Source organism: Delphinus delphis, chromosome 2 (assembly GCF_949987515.2).
Source record: "Delphinus delphis chromosome 2, mDelDel1.2, whole genome shotgun sequence".
In the NCBI taxonomy this organism is placed as follows: domain Eukaryota; kingdom Metazoa; phylum Chordata; class Mammalia; order Artiodactyla; family Delphinidae; genus Delphinus; species Delphinus delphis.
In genome coordinates this window covers 2,474,510-2,493,911 of record NC_082684.1, presented here as the reverse complement: position 1 = coordinate 2,493,911, position 19,402 = coordinate 2,474,510, and the positions used below count along the sequence as shown (strand labels likewise).

The 19,402-nt window shown below is 47.1% G+C and overlaps 1 protein-coding gene across 10 annotated transcripts in view; it reads left to right on the top strand.

Annotated features, from left to right (window-relative positions):
• Window positions 1–1,291: 1,291 nt before the first annotated feature.
• Window positions 1,292–19,402, top strand: part of KLC1 (kinesin light chain 1) — a 58,375-nt gene continuing 40,264 nt past the window's right edge. For all 10 annotated transcript variants that reach the window (XM_060003853.2, XM_060003851.2, XM_060003850.2 and 7 more), the window contains exons 1-3: window positions 1,292–1,557; window positions 16,864–17,125; window positions 18,951–19,181. In XM_060003853.2, the coding sequence (XP_059859836.1) occupies window positions 16,865–17,125; window positions 18,951–19,181 (492 nt within the window). In that variant the 5' untranslated portion in view covers window positions 1,292–1,557; window position 16,864. The remainder of the gene's footprint in view (window positions 1,558–16,863; window positions 17,126–18,950; window positions 19,182–19,402) is intronic.

The following is a 19,402-nucleotide window of genomic DNA, read 5'->3' as shown; positions in this document are numbered from 1 at the left end:
GGCTGGGGAGCAGGTGACATCCAAGCTGCAGTGCGGCCCAATCACTAAGGGAATGTGGAGGGGTTGTTTGACTCTGATTAACTGCCTCTCTCTCTCTGTCTCTCTCTCTCTCTGCCCAGTAATTGCTGTGTCACCAATGATCTTTCCCACTTTTAGCTCAACTTTGCATTTACAAATGAAAGCAAAGTAACTGGACCACCCTCTGAAAATCTAGGAGCATTTATTTCCCAGGTGACTGGGTCATCGCAGGGTTAAAACGGCTGCTGGTGCTGGGGTGGTAGCATCTGAAAAACACAGCAGTTTAAAAGCAAGTGTGGGGGGGACTGGCACAGGAACCCCTCCTGGTTAGTAATGCCACTTGGGGCATCCTCAGACACCTGGGGGGTGGTCTCCCAAGCTGGTGGCAGGCAAAGCAAGCCGAGTCTTGCCCACTGAATCAGCAGGCATCCTCGCAGCTGGCTGCTGAGTCAGGCCTGCAGAGCCCCGATGCAGCAGGATGCGGCCCAGAAGCACCCTCTGACCTGGAAGTACTGCCCTTTGGGTTGGGCTGGAGGTCGTGGCACTGCGCCCAGGGGTGTGCCCTGGTGATGGCTGCCCGTGGGTGGGGGGGGCGACAGCACCTCTGCTCTTGCCAGGCATTAGGGGTTAAGCATCCCACCCCGCTTATGAGCCTGAGGTGCTGTTCCTGCGAGGCCTTTGTGGCTGAGGGGAGGGCTTGGAAAGAGCCCGTGGACTCAGGTCCTTGAAGATCCGATGGCCCAGGGGCGAGGGAACGAGATAGGCAAGGCGTGGGCACTGGGGGGTCAGGGTCTCGACCGAAGACTCCAGATTGTCCTGGAGAAAGGCCTCCTGGCTTAGGCTAGCGCCTCAGGACCCTTTCCTTTGGAGGGGCTGGTGAAAGCCCCCCTCGTGGGTTCTGGAAAGATTTAAACGAGCACATAAATATTATGTGAATAAATATTATTCCTGATACATGAGAGGAGGAGACGGCCGCGCCCGGGAGGGAAGGGCCAGGACGCGGTGCTGACCGGCAGCGCTGGGCCAGCGCCCTCCTCAGGCCACCTTCTGGCCCTGCCCGCGCGGGGCCGCCCACGGAGGGGGGTAGTACCCCCTCCCCGCCCCCAGTGTGGCCCGCGACAGCCAGCCTGGGACCGCGTCTGGCTCCAGGAGGCCCGCTCCGCCTGGCCCCAGGTTCCCGAGCTGCCCCGCCCATAGGCGGCGGGGCAGGGTGACGTCACGGTGGCGCGCGGCATTGTGGGGCGGGGACGCCGAGCCGGGGGAGGGACGCGGAGACGCCATTTTCGGCGGCGGGAGCAGCGGAGCGGGAGCAGCGGAGCCGGAGCTGGCTGGGCGGCGGCTGCGAGGAGGAGCCGCGGGACACAGCGCGCGTGGGCGGCCGAGGATGCTGCGGGGCGGCCGCGCCGGCGCCCCTCGCTTGTGACCGCGGCGCCGCACCTGAGGCGGCGAGGCGACAGCCCCGGCGGTCCCGCTCGGCGCACGCGCCCGCGGCCTCCCGGTGCTGACAGCGCGAGCGCGCGGCCCCGCGGGAGCAGCACGGTGAGTCGGCGGCGGGCCCGGGTCCTCCGGCCGCACCCGTGTCCCTTCCCGCCCCCGGCTCCTCCCGGCTCCTCTCCGGCCCTCGAGCCTCCAGCAGGTCCGTCCCCTTTCTCCACCGGCCCCGGCCGCCGCCCAGGACCCCGGCCCATCCCCGTCACGGCCCCTTCAGGTTCGGGTCTCCTCCGCGTGCCCATCTGGCTCCGGCCCCTCCCGGCCCCCCGCCCGGCCCAGCGTCGCAGGCTTGGCCCCGCTGCGGGCGGGGGCGGCCGCCCTGGGAACAGCTGTGGCCCCGGGAGCCGCGCGGCTGGGGACGGGAGGCTGGACGCGGCGCGCGGGGAGGGGGCGGCCGGCCCGGCTTGCTTTGTCCGAGTCCTTCCTCTTCCTTCCGGCCCCCGCCCTCTCCCGCGGCACCGCCCAGGGCGGGCGCGCCTGTCATGCTCGCGGTCGGTCGGCGGGTCGGAAGCGTGCGGGCTCCTTCCCGAGAGTCCGGCTGGACCTCGCCTGCCCCGCGGCCTCTTTCTTCTAGCGGCCAGACCCGAAACGCCTCATCCCCAGTGTTCGCCTAGGCTGGAGTTGCTCCCACTAAACTTGTAGCATTCCGGTCCTGGAATATCTACTCGGTTGTCAAATTTGATGTACCTCTTTCCTTAAAAATTTAAAATAAAATATTAAAAAAGCGAATGCCTGGTGAATTGGATGGTTTTATAACTTAAGGTTTGTAGATCCAGGCAATTCGGTGTTAGAGATTTTTGTACTGTTGCTGCTTTTTACTGTTTTGTTAAACAGCACATTCAGAGTTTACATATTAAGCGTTTGTTAAGGAGAACTTGCAAAAATAATGTTCTTTAGAAGTGTGAGAGCAGAAAATTTGTGATACACCATTTAAACTGCTGTGTGAAGGGGCAGTTGGTTCTTTGAGCCTTTGCATTAGTTAAATGCAAAGGTTTTTTTTGTAGAGCATGACTAAGCCACTGATCAGAATCATTAGCTCAGAATACATTGTAATAGTTCAGTGAATAGTCCCATTAGAAATTGGAACAACCTCCTTAGATCTCATACTCTTATTTAGGATGACCCTCCTTTATGGACTGGCAACAAACCTTAGTTAAGGTGGGAAATTTGATTCATTGTTCTGTTTCCTAAGTACCTCTAAGAGTACAGTGATATTAAACATTAAAAATTTCAGATTGTGTGGGATTATATGTTGTGGGGGAGGACCCTCTCTTAAGAGCCAGTTTCTCCAAGTCATCTAAGAATGCAGCCTCATGTTGCAGTGGAGCCTGGCAGCCCTGTTGTCACTGAGGGGCGTGGAGGACCTGGGGTGGTAACCTCACGGCAGCCTTGCAGGTTCACCTAGCTTGGCAGTGTCTTCTAACAGTACTGTAGACAGTACATAATAAAGGAAGAAAGACATGCGTGGGAATCGCAGCAAGGAGGAGGGAGGAAATGCCACCGGGGAGAGAGGCACATAGTATCCTAAATATTGCATAGTAAGTAAAAACTCAGCTGCAGTTACTTAAATTATATATTCTTTTAAAAAATTATACCTTAAGCATGTTTCATAATGTTGAAAGATAGGTAAGTCAATGTGTAGCTTTCCATGTAGGGCTATAAACTATTGCAAAATGTAATTGTACAAAAAGAAAATTAGAAGTGGAAAAGTCAGAAGTTAAAGTGTAGGATTCGTATAACCTGGAAACCTAAGTGAAATATGATAATGAACCAGAACTTTATTAACAAAGAAGTGATCAGTACAAAAGTACTGATCAAAAAGTACAGGGAAGTTTTAAGTGTCCATTTCGTGGTATAGGATAAAAATGGTTAGCCTATTAAGATGTGAAAACAAGGTCTTAAATGTGTATTGAACCAGCTGAATGGTAGGTGCTGTGCTGAGTAGTCGGGGATACGGGGACAGTCGCTGTCCTGGAGGAGCTCACAGTCTGGTACCACAGATGAGATTGAATGCTGTGCCAAGTGCTCTGAGGAGGTGATTCTGGCTGGGAGACTTGAAGAAAAGTGGGGTGGGACTGGGAGTGGTGGCGCTGCAGATTGGGAATGGGTGAGAATGGAAGGATGAGATCAGGAAAGGCGATATACAGTGTGTCTAGGGAGGGTGGTCCTGACTTGGGACCTGAGTGGAGTGGGGGAAGGGTGGGGCTGTAGGCAGAAGGAGACTATAGGCAGTTTTCAAACCCAAGCCAACTGCTAAAACCTAGGTGGGATCATGTCACTCCTCTGCTGAAGTTCTTGCCAGTGTCCTGTAAGCACCCCACCCCATCTTTTCCCCTTGTCTTCCTACTCTTGCCCTCATTCAAGTCCGCCCAGTCGCATTCCGAGTCTGCTCTTCAGGATATCAGTATGTCCTCACTTCTCCACACACTCCTTACTACTTCTCACTCTCTGTACAATATTATATTCTTTTTTTGGGGGGGGCCACATTTCGAGGATTGTGGGATTTTAGTTCCCCGACCAGGGATTGAACCCAGGCCCTCTGCAGTGAGAGCTCGGAGTCCTAACCACTGGACTGCCGGGGAATTCCCTACTTAATTATTTTCTTATATAGTTTATCTGTCGTCTCCACTTACATTCAGTCTCCACAAGGGCAGGGTGGGGATTTTTATCTGGTGTATTCAGTGTCAGTGCTTGGCACATAATGTGAAGGAATACATTTAGAGTCACTTCCCTGTCTCTAACTTGGGTGACTCACTGGCAGGTGACACCCACCACGATGGGGAAAATGGGAGGAGGAGATGGTGAGTTTGGGTTTGGGTAGGTTAAATCCATGATGCTCGTGGGGCGGCCAAGTGGATTAGTGGTCTGTTGGAGATTCAGGCCTGGAGCTCAAGACAAGATTTAGGCTGGAGATAAAGATGTGAGAGCTTCTGGCACTTGGTAGAGATTGCGGAGTGGCCCTAAGGGTAGGAAAGCCCTGGGACACAGGGAAGAAGAGGAGGGCAGTATCAAATTGGCTAAGAGGTAAGGAAAGATTTGGACAGAAAAGTCTATTGGGTTTGGTTCTGGAGGGCTATTTGTGACCTTTTAAACTTTTCCTGAGAATATTGCTTCCCAAGACTGGAGGGCTAATTCAGAGATGACCTGCTTTTTTTTTCTCCCAAGGCATCCTTGTGTCATTCTGCCCTGTAGCCTGCTGGTTAACATACTCTTAGATCAAAAATGAATTATGTTTTTATTTTTAACTGATTTTTGGAGGCAGATGAAAGCAGTCTCAATCTATGCTTTTAAATATGCTTGGTATGTCGTTGATACTTAATAAAGCAGATATAAGTGAATATCACTAGAACAAACAATTTAAGCTAAGTGCATGTGTAAAGTAGAAATTATTTCCTTGGTTCTAAAATATCCCACTCACCTCAACTTTTTTTTCTTTTTTTAAAGGTTTTTTGTTTTTTGTTTTTGATGTGGACCATTTTTAAAGTCTTTACTGAGCTTGTTACAATATTGCTTCTGTTTTTTATGTTTTGGGTTTTTGGCCATGAGGCATGTGGGATCTTAGCTCCCTGACCAGGGATCGAACACGCACCCCCTGCATTGGAAGGCGAAGTCTTAACCACTGGACCGCCAGGGAAATGCCTAACTCAACTCAAACCTTAGATTGTTCCCTGACTTCGATGGCATGATGTGGAAATTTATGCTCCAGCCTCTTTGAAGTTATTAAACTTCTACGATAAAACTGATAATAGTGAATTTAGCACTGTACCAGGTAAAATTGGTACAGCAATCGCCTCTATCCTGCTGTTGAGGAAACTGAGGATTAGAGAGGGTAAGTTATGTAAACCAGAGGTATACAGCTGGTTTAAAGCCTTCTAATTCAAGGCTTTTTGCTTGTACACTTCAAGCTTTGAACCACCTTGCTATCATGAATCCCAGTAATGCTAAGCTCAGTCTTCCAGTTGCCTTCACCTGGGATGCCCTTGCCCCATTTCTTCAGTTTCAAAAGCCCAGGTGATGCAGGTGGTCATGGTCACTCCTTGGGGTTGCTGTCTAAAGTATAGTGTTTCGGGTCACCATGTTGGTGTTGTAGTACTTGTGGCCTTCAGAGAAGCTGGCACAGGCTCCGTGGTCAGTAAAAGCTGACTGAATCTTCATTCTTACGGTGAATATGGTGGTGTGTTTTCTCTTAAATTCACTTATTCTGTCTAAAAATTATTTGTATTATTGACCAAATGGGGAAAATGTTAATTTCTATTCTTTTTAGATTGTGGTTTTAAAAACCCCCAAATTTACCATCTTAAACATTTTTAAGAGTGTATTTCGGTAGTCTTAAATATATTTACATTGTTGTGCAGTAGATCTCTGGAACTTTTTCATCTTCCAAAACTAAAACTGTATCCATTAAATAACAACTCCCTATTTCCCCCCATCCCCTTAGCCCCTGGCAACCACCATTCTAATTCCTGTTTCTATAGATTTAACTACTTTAGATACCTCAGATAACTGGAGTCATACAGTATTTGTCTTTTTGTGACTGGCTAATTTTACTTAGCATAATGTCCTCAAGATTCATCCATAATTTCTACTTTTTTTTAACTAAAACATCATTAAGTTCTAAAGCTTTTTTTGTGTGACATTTATGTTAGTTTTCTATTTACCATATAACAAATTACTGCAAATTTAGTGGTTTAGAACAGTAATGTTTGTTATCTCACAGTTTCCGTGGATGAGGGGTCCAGGCATGGCTTGGCTGGATCCTCTGCTCAGGGCTCACGTGGCTACAGTTGTGTGTTGAGCTCTTCCAGAGCTCAGGATGCTCTTGCAAGCTCTTGCGGTTGTGGCAGAATTCAGTTCTTTTGGTGGTAGGACTGATGTCCTGGTTTTCTTGCTGGCTGGCTGTCAGCTGAGGGCTGCCTCCCGTAGCTCCTAGAGGTGGCCTGCACTCCCCTACCAGCAATACTGACTTACTTCCATAACCATAGGTTAGTTCCGTCTATTCTAGAATTTCATGCAAATGAGATTAAACAATATATGTATTTTCGCATCCATCTTCTGTAACTCAGCGTAACCATTTAAAATTCAGCACATGCAGGACTTCCCTGGTGGCGCAGTGGTTAAGAATCTGCCTGCCAATGCAGGTGGCACAGGTTCGATCCCTGGTCTGGGAAGATCCCACATGCCCGCAGAGCAGTTAAGTCCGTGCGCCACAACTACTGAGCCCGCATGCCACAACTACTGAAGCCTGCATGCCGAGAGCCCGTGTTCCACAACAGGAGAAGCCACTGCAATGAGAAGCCCGCGCACCGCAACGAAGAGTAGCCCCCGCTTACCACAACTAGAGAAAGCCGGCATGCAGCAGTGAACACCCAATGCAGCCAAAAATAATAAATAAATAAATTAAAAAAAATTCAACACCTACAATAGCATGGGTCAGTGATTTCCTTCTTTCTCTTCCTGAGTATTGTTCTTTTGTATGGATCTACCACAGTCTAGCCATTCTCCTTTTGTTGCGCATCTGGGGTGGGGAGCACTCATTCTTGTACAGGACTGTGTGGACATACATCTTTTTTTGGCCTCATCCCGAGGCATGCAGGATCTTAGTTCCCCAACCAGGAATAGAACCTGTGCCCCCTTTCCCCCCCTGCAGTGGAAGCATGGGATCATAAATACTGGACCGCCAGGGAAGTCCCACATTTTCATTTCTTTTGCATAAATACCTAGGAGTGGCATTGTTCATAGGTTAGATGTAGGATTAACTTGTAAAGACACTGCCAGTTTTCTCAAGTGGTTGTGCATTTTACACTCCCGCCAGCAGTGTGTGTGTTCCAGTTGCTCCATGTTCTCTCCAGCTTTTGGTGTTGTCTGCTTCATCTTAGCGACTGCAAGGCCGTAGCATCTTGTGATGGGTTTAGTGAGCATTTCCCTGATGACTCATGATGATGAGCACTTATTCACATACTTATTGGCCTTTTGTATACCTGCTGTTGTGAAGTGTCTGTTAAAGTCTTTTGCCCATTAAAAAAATTGGGTTGTCTTTTTGTTATTGATTGTAGGAGTTCTTTATGTATTTGGGTACATGTCTTTTGCCATATGTTAGAAATACTTTTTCCCAATCTGGGGCTTAACTTTTTTGGCTGTGCCTTTTTTTTTTTTTTGCGGTACGCGGGCCTCTCACTGTTGTGGCCTCTCCCGCTGCGGAGCACAGGCTCCAGACGCGCAGGCTCAGCGGCCATGGCTCACGGGCCCAGCCGCTCCGCGGCATGTGGGATCCTCCCGGACCGGGGCACGAACCCGTGTCCCCTGCATCGGCAGGTGGACTCCCAACCACTGCGCCACCAGGGAAGCCCCTAAAAAATTTTTTTTAATTTCCTTTCTTTAGGAAAGAAAATTATTTCATGTATGTGTTATTGATTAGCATTTAAATACGTGAACTTCGTCCTATGGTATTATGTTAATCTGGTGACATTTTTCATTTTGAAATAAAAATGGTTTTTTTTAAACCACAGAATGAATACTCTATATTCTTTTGCCCCAGTCACCCATAACCACCCTCTTATGTATTCTCTTAGTCACGTCTGGTGAAGCTGTTTTTCCTTTTTGCTTGCTCAACCAAGGACTTGTAATAGAGACATCTGCATCATTTGGGCTCACTCATCCTTGTTTCAGGAAAACGCATGTTCTCCCATATTTTCATGTAGTACCCTTCCCTGTAGCTTCTCATACTTAAAATTTGTATGTGGAGAGATGGACCTGTGGTCCCACAGCAGATTAAAAGACCTCAGTGCACTCCTGGCCCTGGCCTGGAGCGCTGCTCGGGGAGAGGTAGGCACTTCACCAGCTGGTGGGGGACCTGGCCTTCTTGTAAAGTTCTTTCCACAGGTGGTGTGGTTTAGGTTATCATAGAGTTAGAGGATCTCTGTACGCAGAGGTGGCCCAGTGCAAAACAGAACCACACTCAGCCGCAACTTCCTGAGCAGGGCTGTGGGGAAAAGTACCTGGAGTTCTGCCTTTATTTCTAATTCTGCAAGGGCATCTACAGTAGACTCACCCAAGAGGCAAATACAAGCTTTTGTTTTATCCAGTGGTTTATAGTTTTAGGGTGGAAACAAATTCAGAATAGATACTGTAATTATGGAGTCTTTAATTTTAAAACATTTCACTTTATAGATTTTTCTGATTTTTAGGCCAGCAGGATTTTTGTTCATTCAAGTTCATTCTTGTGACCCAAGTTTAGAAGAGGAAATAAAAGGATTAGATAAAGTTAGATGAGAGGAGATACCATGGTTCTAGCAGAAAATGATGCAGTCAGTAGTTTCCATTGGCAGGCTCTGGAGTTGTATCTCTCAGTTGTCTCTGTCAGTTCATAGCCCAGAGATGAAATTTCTGGTCAGGAGGTACCTGATACAGCACATCCTCCCTCGAGTAGATTATAGTGATTCTCAGTGGGTACGGGCAGGCCGTGTAGAGCTGGATAAAATATATTTATTATTATAATATGGTATTATATTTAGAAAACAAACTCACTATTGTAATACAAACTACAAAGGGGTGTGACATTTGCATTTTTATCCAAAATGTCATGGTTTGAACAAGATTGAGACCCTGCAGGAGACCTTTTTGGATTTTGCTCAAATATGAACCTTAACTTTGTTATATAAACTGGGGGAGTGACACACCTCCCTGCTTACCCTCTCCTGCCCCCACCAAAACAAAAATGAACCATCCCCTGGAAATTCTCGAATTGTATTTCCCTTTGACTCTACACTGTATAATTTTTGTTCTGAAATTTCAGAACCAAAAAGTATGTATGTTTTTACTTCTAATATTACCATTGATTACCTTTTTAGTTGCAATAGGTAACGTATTGTGTATTTAGACATTTTTAAATACCTTGAGAAGGGCTTGAGATTTTTTTTATCAAAAGGGGAGCATAGGATAAAAAGGTTGAGAAATGAAGCTTTCTGTGACTCCTTGACAAAGCTAAAATAGATTAGGTCCCAAAGTGGGGTTTTGTGTTTTTCTTTGATCTGTATCATTTAATTAAAAAAAATTCTGGTTGTATTTTACTGAGATATGATTCATGTATGAAAAAATTCACAGGGTTTTGCAACCATCTGTTTCCAGAACATTTTCATCACCCCAAAAAGAAATCCTGTACCCGTTAGCTGTTACTCCCCATACTCCTGTCCCTTTGGCAACTACTAATCTACCTTCTGTCTCCATGGACACTTCATATAAATGGAGTTATGCAACATGTGGCCTTTTGTGTCTGGCTTCCTTCAGTTAGCACACCGTTAGCTATGTTGTAGCATGTATCAGTATCTCATTCCTTTTTATTGCCAAATAATATTCCACTGTCTAGATATACCCCAGTTTGTTTGTCCATTCATTAGTTGACGGACATTTGGGTTAGTCCCACATTTTTAGTATTATGATTAATGCCAAAATATTTGTGTACAAGTTTTACATTTGTCCAGCATTTTGTTTTTTGGACCATTCATGTGTAAGTTTTTACATAAACATGTTTTCAGTTTTCTTGGGTATATACCCAGGAGTGGAATTGATGGCTCATTCATTTAATTTTTTAAGTTTTGACACTTACGTCGTTTTACCCACAACACACTGTAATCTTGGGTTCCAGGATACTGAATGTCTTAGTCCATTCAGGCTGCTGTAACAAAATACCATAAACTGGGTGGCTTACAAACAACAGAAATTTATTTCTCATAGTTCTGAAGGCTGGGAAGTCCAAGGTCATGGTGACAGGAGATTCGGTGTCTGGTGAGAGCCTGCTTTTGTTTCATAGATGGTGTCTCCCTGTGTCCTCACTGGGGGAAGGGGTGAGGGAGGTCTCTGGGGTCTTTTTTATAAGAGCACTAATCCCATTCATGAGGGCTCCACTCTCATGGCCTTCCCAGAAGCCCTACCTCCAGATACCATCACCTTAGGGGCTAGGTTTCAACATATGACTTTGGGGGGATACAGACATTCAGATCATGGCACTGAATATTTCCCTGAGTACAACTTGGGTTGTTTTCTACAGACCCATTAGAGACTCTCGACCTGCGTCTCCTCACTGCTGCCCTCTGCGTCAGCACCTTCCCCGTGTCTGGTGCTCATCAGGGCTTGTGTGCAGGGATGGGTCTGGCTGGCTGCCAGAGTTTCCCACTGGATCAGCTCAGGTATCTCTTGGAAAAACATCTCAAGTGTGATTTTCTGCTACCAGTCTTCGCTAGGTAAAGGCCTCCGTGTGCTTCCCTCCATCTTATTTTTCTGTGCCACTCTCTGCTGTGTTTATAGGGACTTCATTTCGCACTCAAGAACTGTCAGAATAACTCACATTTCTGTCTTGGCTGTTATTCACTCTGCATACAGAGCTGCTACTTTTATTCCCCACATTTCTTTTTTTTGTTTCTTTTTTTAATTGTTGGCTGTGTTGGGTCTTTGTTGCTATGCACGGGCTTTCCCTAGCTGTGGCGAGCGGGGGTTACTCTTTGTTGTGGTGTGCGGGCTTCTCGTTGCAGTGGCTTCTCGTTGCGGAGCACAGGCTCTAGGCGCGTGGGCTCAGTAGTTGCGTCACACGGGCCCTAGAGCGTGCAGGCTTCAGTAGCTGCAGTTCGTGGGCTCAGTAGTTGTGGTGTGCAAGCTTAGTAGTTGTGGCGCACGGGCTTAGTTGCTCCGCGGCATGTGGGATCTTCCTGGACCAGGGCTCAAACCTGTGTCCCCTGCACTGGCAGGCAGACTCTCAACCACTGCGCCACCGGGGAAGCCCGGTTTATGGATTTTGGGAGGGAGACCCCTGAGCCCAGTTTTGGACTAATGGCTGATTCTAGGGCTGGGCTAGGGAGAATACAAGATGGGCCTGGAATGTCTTGTAGTGCCAGAAAGTGCTCGAAAAATAAAAGGATGGGCATGTCAGTGGGGCACAAAAGAAACGGAAAGAGCTCCCATGGCCAGAGCTGGAACAGTTTGAGCAACAGAATAACTAGCGTGTCTATTTGTTGTGCGCCTGCCAGGGCTGTGCTGGCTGATGCATCAGCGGAGCCGCCTGGAGGCGCACTCAGCAGCAGGGGTGGAGGGAGACTGAGGGCTGACAAACTGGGATGGCTGACATTAGAAATCAGCGTGACCTCTGCCTTAACCCTCTCAGCTCTCTACTGTGATGGGCTGCAAAATAGTGTTTCCTCAGAAAGGTTGTTTCCAGATCAAACTTTAGTAGGAGGTTTTTTTTTTTTGGCAGCGTCCTGGGGCTTGTGGGATCTCAGTTCCCCGACCAGGGATTGAACCCGGGCCACGAGAGTGAAGGCCCAGAATCCTAACCACTAGGTCACCAGGGAACTCCCTAGCAGTTTCTTATTTTAAACATACCTTTTTTTAAAAAATTAAATTTATATTTATTTTTGGCTGTGTTGGGTCTTCATTGCTGCGCGTGGGCTTTCTCTATTTGCGGTGGCTTCTCGTTGCGGAGCACAGGCTCTAGTGTGGTGGCACACAGGCTCAGTAGTTCAGTAGTTGTGGCACACAGGCTCAGTAGTTGTGGCTAGCGGGCTCTAGAGCTCAGGCTCAGTAGTTGTGGCGCATGGGCTTAGTTGCTCCACAGCATGTGGGATCTTCCTGGACCAGGGCTTGAACCCGTGTCCCTTGCACTGGCAGGCGGATTCCCAACCACTGTGCCACCAGGGAAGCCCTCTTACTTTAAATAAACTCTTATTAGTCTTTTCTTTTAGTTCTCTGCCATTTTATTCATAGAATGCTCTTTACCTTCACCTGTATGCTTATAGATCTTTGCCTAAATTTTATTCTAGTTTCTCATGGGTTTTTTAACCTTTAATTCTTTATGCAATATGGAATTTATTTTAGTGTATAGTGAGGGTAGGAATGCATCCCACCCCCCCCCCGCCCCCGCCGCAAATAGCCAGTTGTCTTAGCGCTGTTTTTTATATAACCCACCTGTGGTTATAATGGCTTAGCTTAGAAATAAGAGAGCTATGGAGCAGTATAAATATATGTGCCATTGTGTGCTTCCCTCTGAAGAAGCAGCGTGCACAGTTGAATCCATGTGATGGTGACTTGGATGGGAGATGAAGAAACTGTCACGATTGAGGCGTGCCAGAGGAGTAGTGTGAGGTGTGAGCCAGGGAGATGGAAGATTTGCAGAGTCCTATGCCTGTCACACAATATTTGAAACGTTATCTTGTGGATGCGATAGTAAATGTATTTTGTGTTTATTTTAGAGGGAAGAAGTTGGCTCAGTGGGTAGAAGTTACAAGGAGGAAGATATCAACTCAGCAAAAGGAATAACTTTCTAACTAAATACTGGAACAGTCTAACAAGGAACTGACTATCTTACAGAGTAGTGAGTTATAGGAAGTGTGTCTGCAGACCTTGAGCAGTCATTTATTAGGGAAGTTCCTGATTCCTTATCTCTCGGGTGGGAGATTGCATTGATTACTGAGCGGTTCCTATGTGTCTGTCAGCCCTGTGCTTAGTGCCCCATCTACACTCGCCCATGTTGATAAAAGCCTGGTGAGGGAGGTCTGCTAACCACTGAGACCCCAGGAGGTTTGGGGACTTCGCCCATGCTGAGGTGATGGCTGGTGGTGGAGCCAGGCTCCGTCCTGTCCACAGCACCTGTCATCTCATTTCTAAGTGCCCCCCAAAAGCATTTGGATTCTCATTTTCTTTTAAGAGTAAGTTTAAAAGAAAACTGCCTTAAGCGACTCTTTTTCGGGGGGGTGTGTGTGTGTGTACATGCATGCATCCAGATAACATTTGTATTCATTACTCTTGTGTATATGGTTAGAGCCATTGCAAGAGTGTGTGAGCAGTACCCTGGGGCCAGTTTTGTTACATATTCCTTAAGGAATTAAAATTGGGTTTCTCTAAATGTATTTACTTAATTGAGGCATTCCCTCAATTAAAGTGGTAAGTCTTTCTCATTTTGTTTTCTTTTTTACCTAAGTCCTGCCTTTTGTGGTTTTCCTACTTTTGTATAAACACTGTCCCCCTTTCTCTTTTACGTCATTCCCGTTTCAGCCACTGCTGTAACCTGTAGAGGTGTGACACTGACCATCTTTATAGCTGGACAGAATTTAACCTGCAGAGCTAGGACTTACTGCCCATTCATGCCCCAAGAGCCTTGGTTTTCCGGAGGTGATTTGAGCAGTGAAGTCGCTGCCATTTATTACTAGGTCTACAGACTCTCCTCTGCGTCCCTTTGGGTTTAATGTTGCTGGGAAAGACTGAGAAGTTGCTGGCGAGGTGTTTGGCTTTCTGAGCAGAAGCATCAAACCTCGGGCCAGCAGAGGGCTGGGAAGTAAGTGCCGTGGGTCTTGATGGATGGCTCCATGGCGTGGCCACTGATGCCCTCCTCTCTCTCCTGACTGCTGCCGTGGCCCCCTCACCCCGGCTCTTGCCTTCAGAACGCAGGTGTGCTGTGGCCTCACTCCTGTGCGTCTCTAGTCTTATCACCGTGAGTGTGCGTAGCTCACAGCGACCTGCAGCGTGGTGCAGCTGCTCACAGGCAGCAGGAGCATGCACATCTCTGCTCGCCCGTTGCCAGCAGCGCCCCGCACTTCGTCTAGAGAAGATGTGCTCATTTGCTAAGAACGGCTCTCCTGGGGGTGGCGGTCGGGGGTCGTTTCTCTTGAGTAGCTGGCTTCCCCTCTCCAGTGGAAGAGCTGCTGCCCCCTCACCCCCCATGCTCCCACCGTAAGTCCTGTCACCTGTAAAGTGTCTTTAGCTCTGGGTGGATTTGTTCATTTACTTATCTTCTCCTTACCTGCATGTCCCTGAGGGTGAGGCCCTTGTCACCCTGTGTAAGCCAAGGCCTCGCTCAGAGTATGTTGTAGTAAAACACTTTTATGGTCTAGGTTGGGGAAGAAGAGAATAAACGTTGCATCGTTAGGAAATAATACATAAATGTGTTGCTGCCAAAAGTGGAGAAGGAGTTCTTCATATTGGGTTTGTTTTCTTTCTCTAGGGACACCAGTTCTGGGAAGTGAACCTTAGGCAGTGCTCAGATCCACACCTTAACCTAGTGGTATTGAGTCCTGTTCATTGGAAGCTGGTTCTAAAATGTTTCCTTCCTTCATTCAGCAAACATATATTTAGCGTTTACTGTGTGGCAGGCTGGGAATATAGTGCTGAACAAGACAAATGAGGTCCCTGCTCTACTGGAGTTTGCAGTGCAGTTGGAGAGCTATGAGTTAAATAAGTATGTAACAAATCTAATAATACTACACCGTCAGGTAGAGGAGTCGCCTCTGTTCTTTTGTTTTCTGGGCTCTTCGTGTTATGGAGGTGGATTTCTGAATAGTCCTACAGACAGCTTCTAAATTTCCAAAGTTTAGTCTTTGTGTTATGCAAAAAAATCAGTTTTCCAGTATGAAACTGGGGGTATAAGGACAGATGTGACCCTGTTTTCAGCTACTTGCAGCCTTCACTCCCAAATCCTGGAATGTGTGGTCTGTATTCACTGCTTCAACACTGCTTCCCCAGAGTTCCCTGGTGGTCTAGTGGTTAGGATTCGGCGCTTTCACTGCCGTAGCCCAGGTTCAACCCATGGTCAGGGAACTAAGATCCCACAAGCCACGCGGCGTGCCCCCCCCCAAAACAAAACAAAACAAACAACCAACCAGTGCTTCCCTTCCCCCAGCATCTATCAGTCCATCCATTCACCAGATGGTCTGTGAGGGCCGGGAACTGTCCTACGTAGTATGCATTCACTGTGGGTATAAGGTAAAGTCTTGCCTTTTAAATAGAATTCATATTTCAGGGAATATAAGATAATATGTGAAAACAAAGATTTTGGGTAGTCGTAAGTGCTCTGAAGGAAATCACTCTCAGGTGATTTAATATGACTTCTGTCCCTGTCACTCTCCTGAACAGGCTTTCCTAATCACTGTTTGTGGCCTTAAAAAAAAAAATTATGGGGTTTAAAAACAGACATGAAACTAGAGAGGATAGTAAAAAGAACTATTGCTTCGTATTAGCCATCATCACCATTTTGCTGACATTGTTTTATGTGCTCCTTTCCCCTTTCCTTTACCTTCTCACTGTAGTATTTTAAAACCAGTCCCAGACACCATATGATTTCGTGCTGGTGACCTCTTGGCTAGTCTGACCCAGTAGGCATGCTCAGCCCTCACCCTCCTGGAGTCTTTTTTTTTTTTTAATATGTTTTTAAAAATTAATCTATGGCTGCCTTGGGTCTTCGATGCTGCGCGCGGGCTTTCTCTAGTTGCAGCGAGCGGGGGCTACTCTTCGTTGTGGTGTGGGGGCTTCTCATTGTGGTGGCTTCTCTTGTTGTGGAGCATGGGCTCTAGGTGTATGGGCTTCAGTAGTTGTGGCACGCGGGCTCAGTAGTTGTGGTGCACAGGCTTAGTTGCTCTGCGGCATGTGGGATCTTCCCAGACCAGGGCTCAAACCTGTGTCCCCTGTATTGGCAGGCGGATTCTTAACCACTGTGCCACCAGGGAAGCCCCCTCCTGGAGTCTTTACAGCACTGGTCATCCTGCTGTGTCACTCTTTTGTCACCAGGCTTCAGTCAGGTGTGGTTTTCTTGCTGCTCTGATTGTTCCCGTGCTCCTTTGCTGGTTTCTCCTTCTCCAGCTGTGACCCCTTCTCAAGGCTTTGTCTGGTAAATATGTGACCGAGAATTTACTGTCCCTTCTGCATTTCATTAAGGAAAAAAAAGCTTGCAAACATTCACAGAAGATTTTGTTCACAGAGGCTATGTGTTTTATTTATTTTAAAATTTTATTTATTTATTTCATTTTTGGCTGCATTGGGTCTTCGTTGCTGCATGTGGGCTTTTCTCTAGTTGCGGCGAGTGGGGTCTACTCTTTGTTGTGGTGCGCGGGCTTCTCATTGTGGTGGCTTCTCGTTGCGGAGCACGGGCTCTAGGCGCGCGGGCTTCAGTAGCCGTCGCACGTGGGCTAAGTTGTTCGGCGGCATGTGGAATCTTCCCGGACCAGGGCTCGAACCCATGTCCCCTGAATTAGCAGGCGGATTCCTAGCCACTGTGCCACCAGGGAAGCCCTGCTGTGTGTTTTAGAAATGCCATTTGGATGTTTTGCTGCTTTTCATCTTTGGCATTAATTTCAGTTACTGTCATTTCTTCCGTAAAAAAAAAAAAATTCAGACATAAGCCAGAAAAGTAATTAATTTGGTCTGCAAAGGACAAACAGTACAGAATGTAGTATTTCCAGGTAATAAATCACAATACACCTATTTATTATTCACCTATAAAAATGTTAATTCAAAAGTCTTCACACATGTATTTCATTAAAGATGTAACATAAATTAAGCCTCTAATGAGATTTCTATCTTTTTTTTCTTTTTCCATCCTAGAATGTATGACAACATGTCCACAATGGTGTACATAAAGGAAGACAAGTTGGAGAAGCTTACACAGGATGAAATTATTTCTAAGACAAAGCAAGTAATTCAGGGCCTGGAGGCTCTGAAGAATGAGCACAATTCCATTTTACAAAGTTTACTGGAGACACTGAAGTGTTTGAAGAAAGATGACGAAAGTAATCTGGTGGAAGAGAAATCAAACATGATCCGAAAGTCACTGGAAATGTTGGAGCTTGGCCTGAGCGAGGCACAGGTACAAGTCTCAGATATGAACGTGAAGTTGACAGTCTGGAAAAGGGGAGACTTTGTTTGACATACGAGGTTTAACTAAACTAGAGGGCAGATACTTATAGAATAATAGAAATCAGCTTATATGTGGGTTATGTATGTTATACAAATGATGATTTGGGCATGTCTGCATTTTAAAAAGTAGAGCGAAAATAGGTAACTCTGTGTCGGTTAGGATTTGATTTGGCTGCATATATCAAAAAACAAAAACAGTGGCGTAAATATCATAGTCACATGTAAAAGCACATACTGAGGTGGGCTGTCCCAGATGGGTGCTATAGCTGCATGGGTGTCGGGTACCCAGGAGCCTGCCACCTGCTGCACTGCACCCCAGTCAGCCTATCTCGTGGGCTAAGACAGTCCCAGCTGCAGCCACGTGACCCCACCCTAGGACTGCGAAGGGGCAGGAAGGGTGTGCCTCCTCCCTTTACCTCCTTGAAGTGTGCGTGGCACTCTCCTTACACCTCATTGGCCAGAACTTGGTTCCGTGGGCATACCTAGTTGTGAGGGACACTGGGGAATGTTGTCTTGCCCCTTAGAGTTCCAGGTTCTTAAGCCTGAGGAAGAAGGGTGAATGTTGGCCAACAGCTCATAGTCTCTGCAGTACCCCAAGACAAGATTGTCTTAGGCACTTGACTAAACCTTTGTTTCTATCCTGCTAGACATAGAGATGAAAAAATTGGAAACATTTAGGTGTGCCCCCGCCCCCCACCATAACTTTCAGCTTTGCCAACATATTTTAGGTAAAATTAAATACACTAAAAATTGGCTTCTTCTTTCTTAGCTTTCGTCTTGTATAGCGAATGAATGAGGCAGAAGTGGGGCTGCTGGGTTACCAGTTCCTGCTTTCACAGAGGAAATCATTCTGTACCAAAGTGACGGCCATACCCTGATTTTAGAATTCTCCATCCTAAGCATGTTACAGATTCTAATTGTAGGACTTTGGTTATTGTGAATCTCTTATTTTGCAAGTTGTGTTGAAAAGCGATATAGAGGTGAACCTCCTTTTTTAGTTTGGCAGATATTGGGGTTAAAAGGAGGAGGAGGAAAGAGCCCCACCTTCTAGAGTGTCAGGTTTTAGACCTAGGAGGATAATAAAGAGGGAGGGGCAGGTGCACGGTCTGCAGAGAGAACAGACCGAAGCCGGCTTTCCTCCCCAACTCTTCCAGCCCTTATCCTCCCAGGCAGGCCGGTCCCTGAGACCCATCAGTGCACCCCAGGCAGAGCCCAGTAGGGACCTCCGCTTATGAGTGCGTCAGGGCGTCCTGACTCTTGGTACTGGCCACAACACAGAGCCTTCGTCCCTTCCCCTGCAGTGGCGAAGAAGTCTTGTCTGTGTGCCCCGCCCCAGCTCCACCACCAGCCCCTCACAGAGTGACCTGCACTCTGAGCACATGTGCAGGTGTGTGCACGTGCTCTCACCCGTGGCAAAGGGTCTCTGAGAAATTCTGTTTGCGCCATCTAGATAAAAAGTAAAAGAACACAGCTTCATCAGTACAGTAGCTGCCTGTCCATTGCTAGTCCATTCGAGATACTTTCTAAACAGAAAAAAGAAATGCATTTTTCATAGACGTTCTGAGCATGTGATATTCTTGATCATGCCCTGAATGTAGCCTGTGACTAAAGAAAGGGTGGAAATAGAAGTAAATGGCAAAATGTACTTGTATGTACTTTGGAGCACGTGTCTGCAGGTGTCAGGTAGAGCTACAACCCCAGGACGCTTGCGGAGACGGGAGGTGGCGTTTGTTGGGCTGAGTACTGCAGTGTTGTCAGCGTTTCTGTCTGTCTAGGTTATGATGGCTCTGTCAAATCACCTGAATGCCGTCGAGTCGGAGAAGCAGAAGCTGCGTGCACAGGTTCGTCGTCTGTGCCAGGAGAATCAGTGGCTGCGGGATGAATTGGCCAACACGCAGCAGAAATTGCAGAAGAGTGAGCAGTCTGTGGCTCAACTGGAGGAAGAAAAGAAGCATCTGGAATTCATGAATCAGCTAAAAAAATACGATGATGACATTTCTCCATCAGTAAGTGGTTCTGTAGGAATGCAGTATTGACAGTTACCACGTTATCATCGGTAGATTGTTTCAGTAAAGCCGGCAGTGTTTTCCTGTTTCCTTCAGCGATTGTGTTTAAACAAGACCAAGGATTAAGGGTCTTGGGACTGAGTCCCTGGGCAAGTCATATAAGTTCTCTCTGGAGTAGTTTCTTCGTATGTGTTTTTTTTGAACGATGGTCAGTTCAAAAA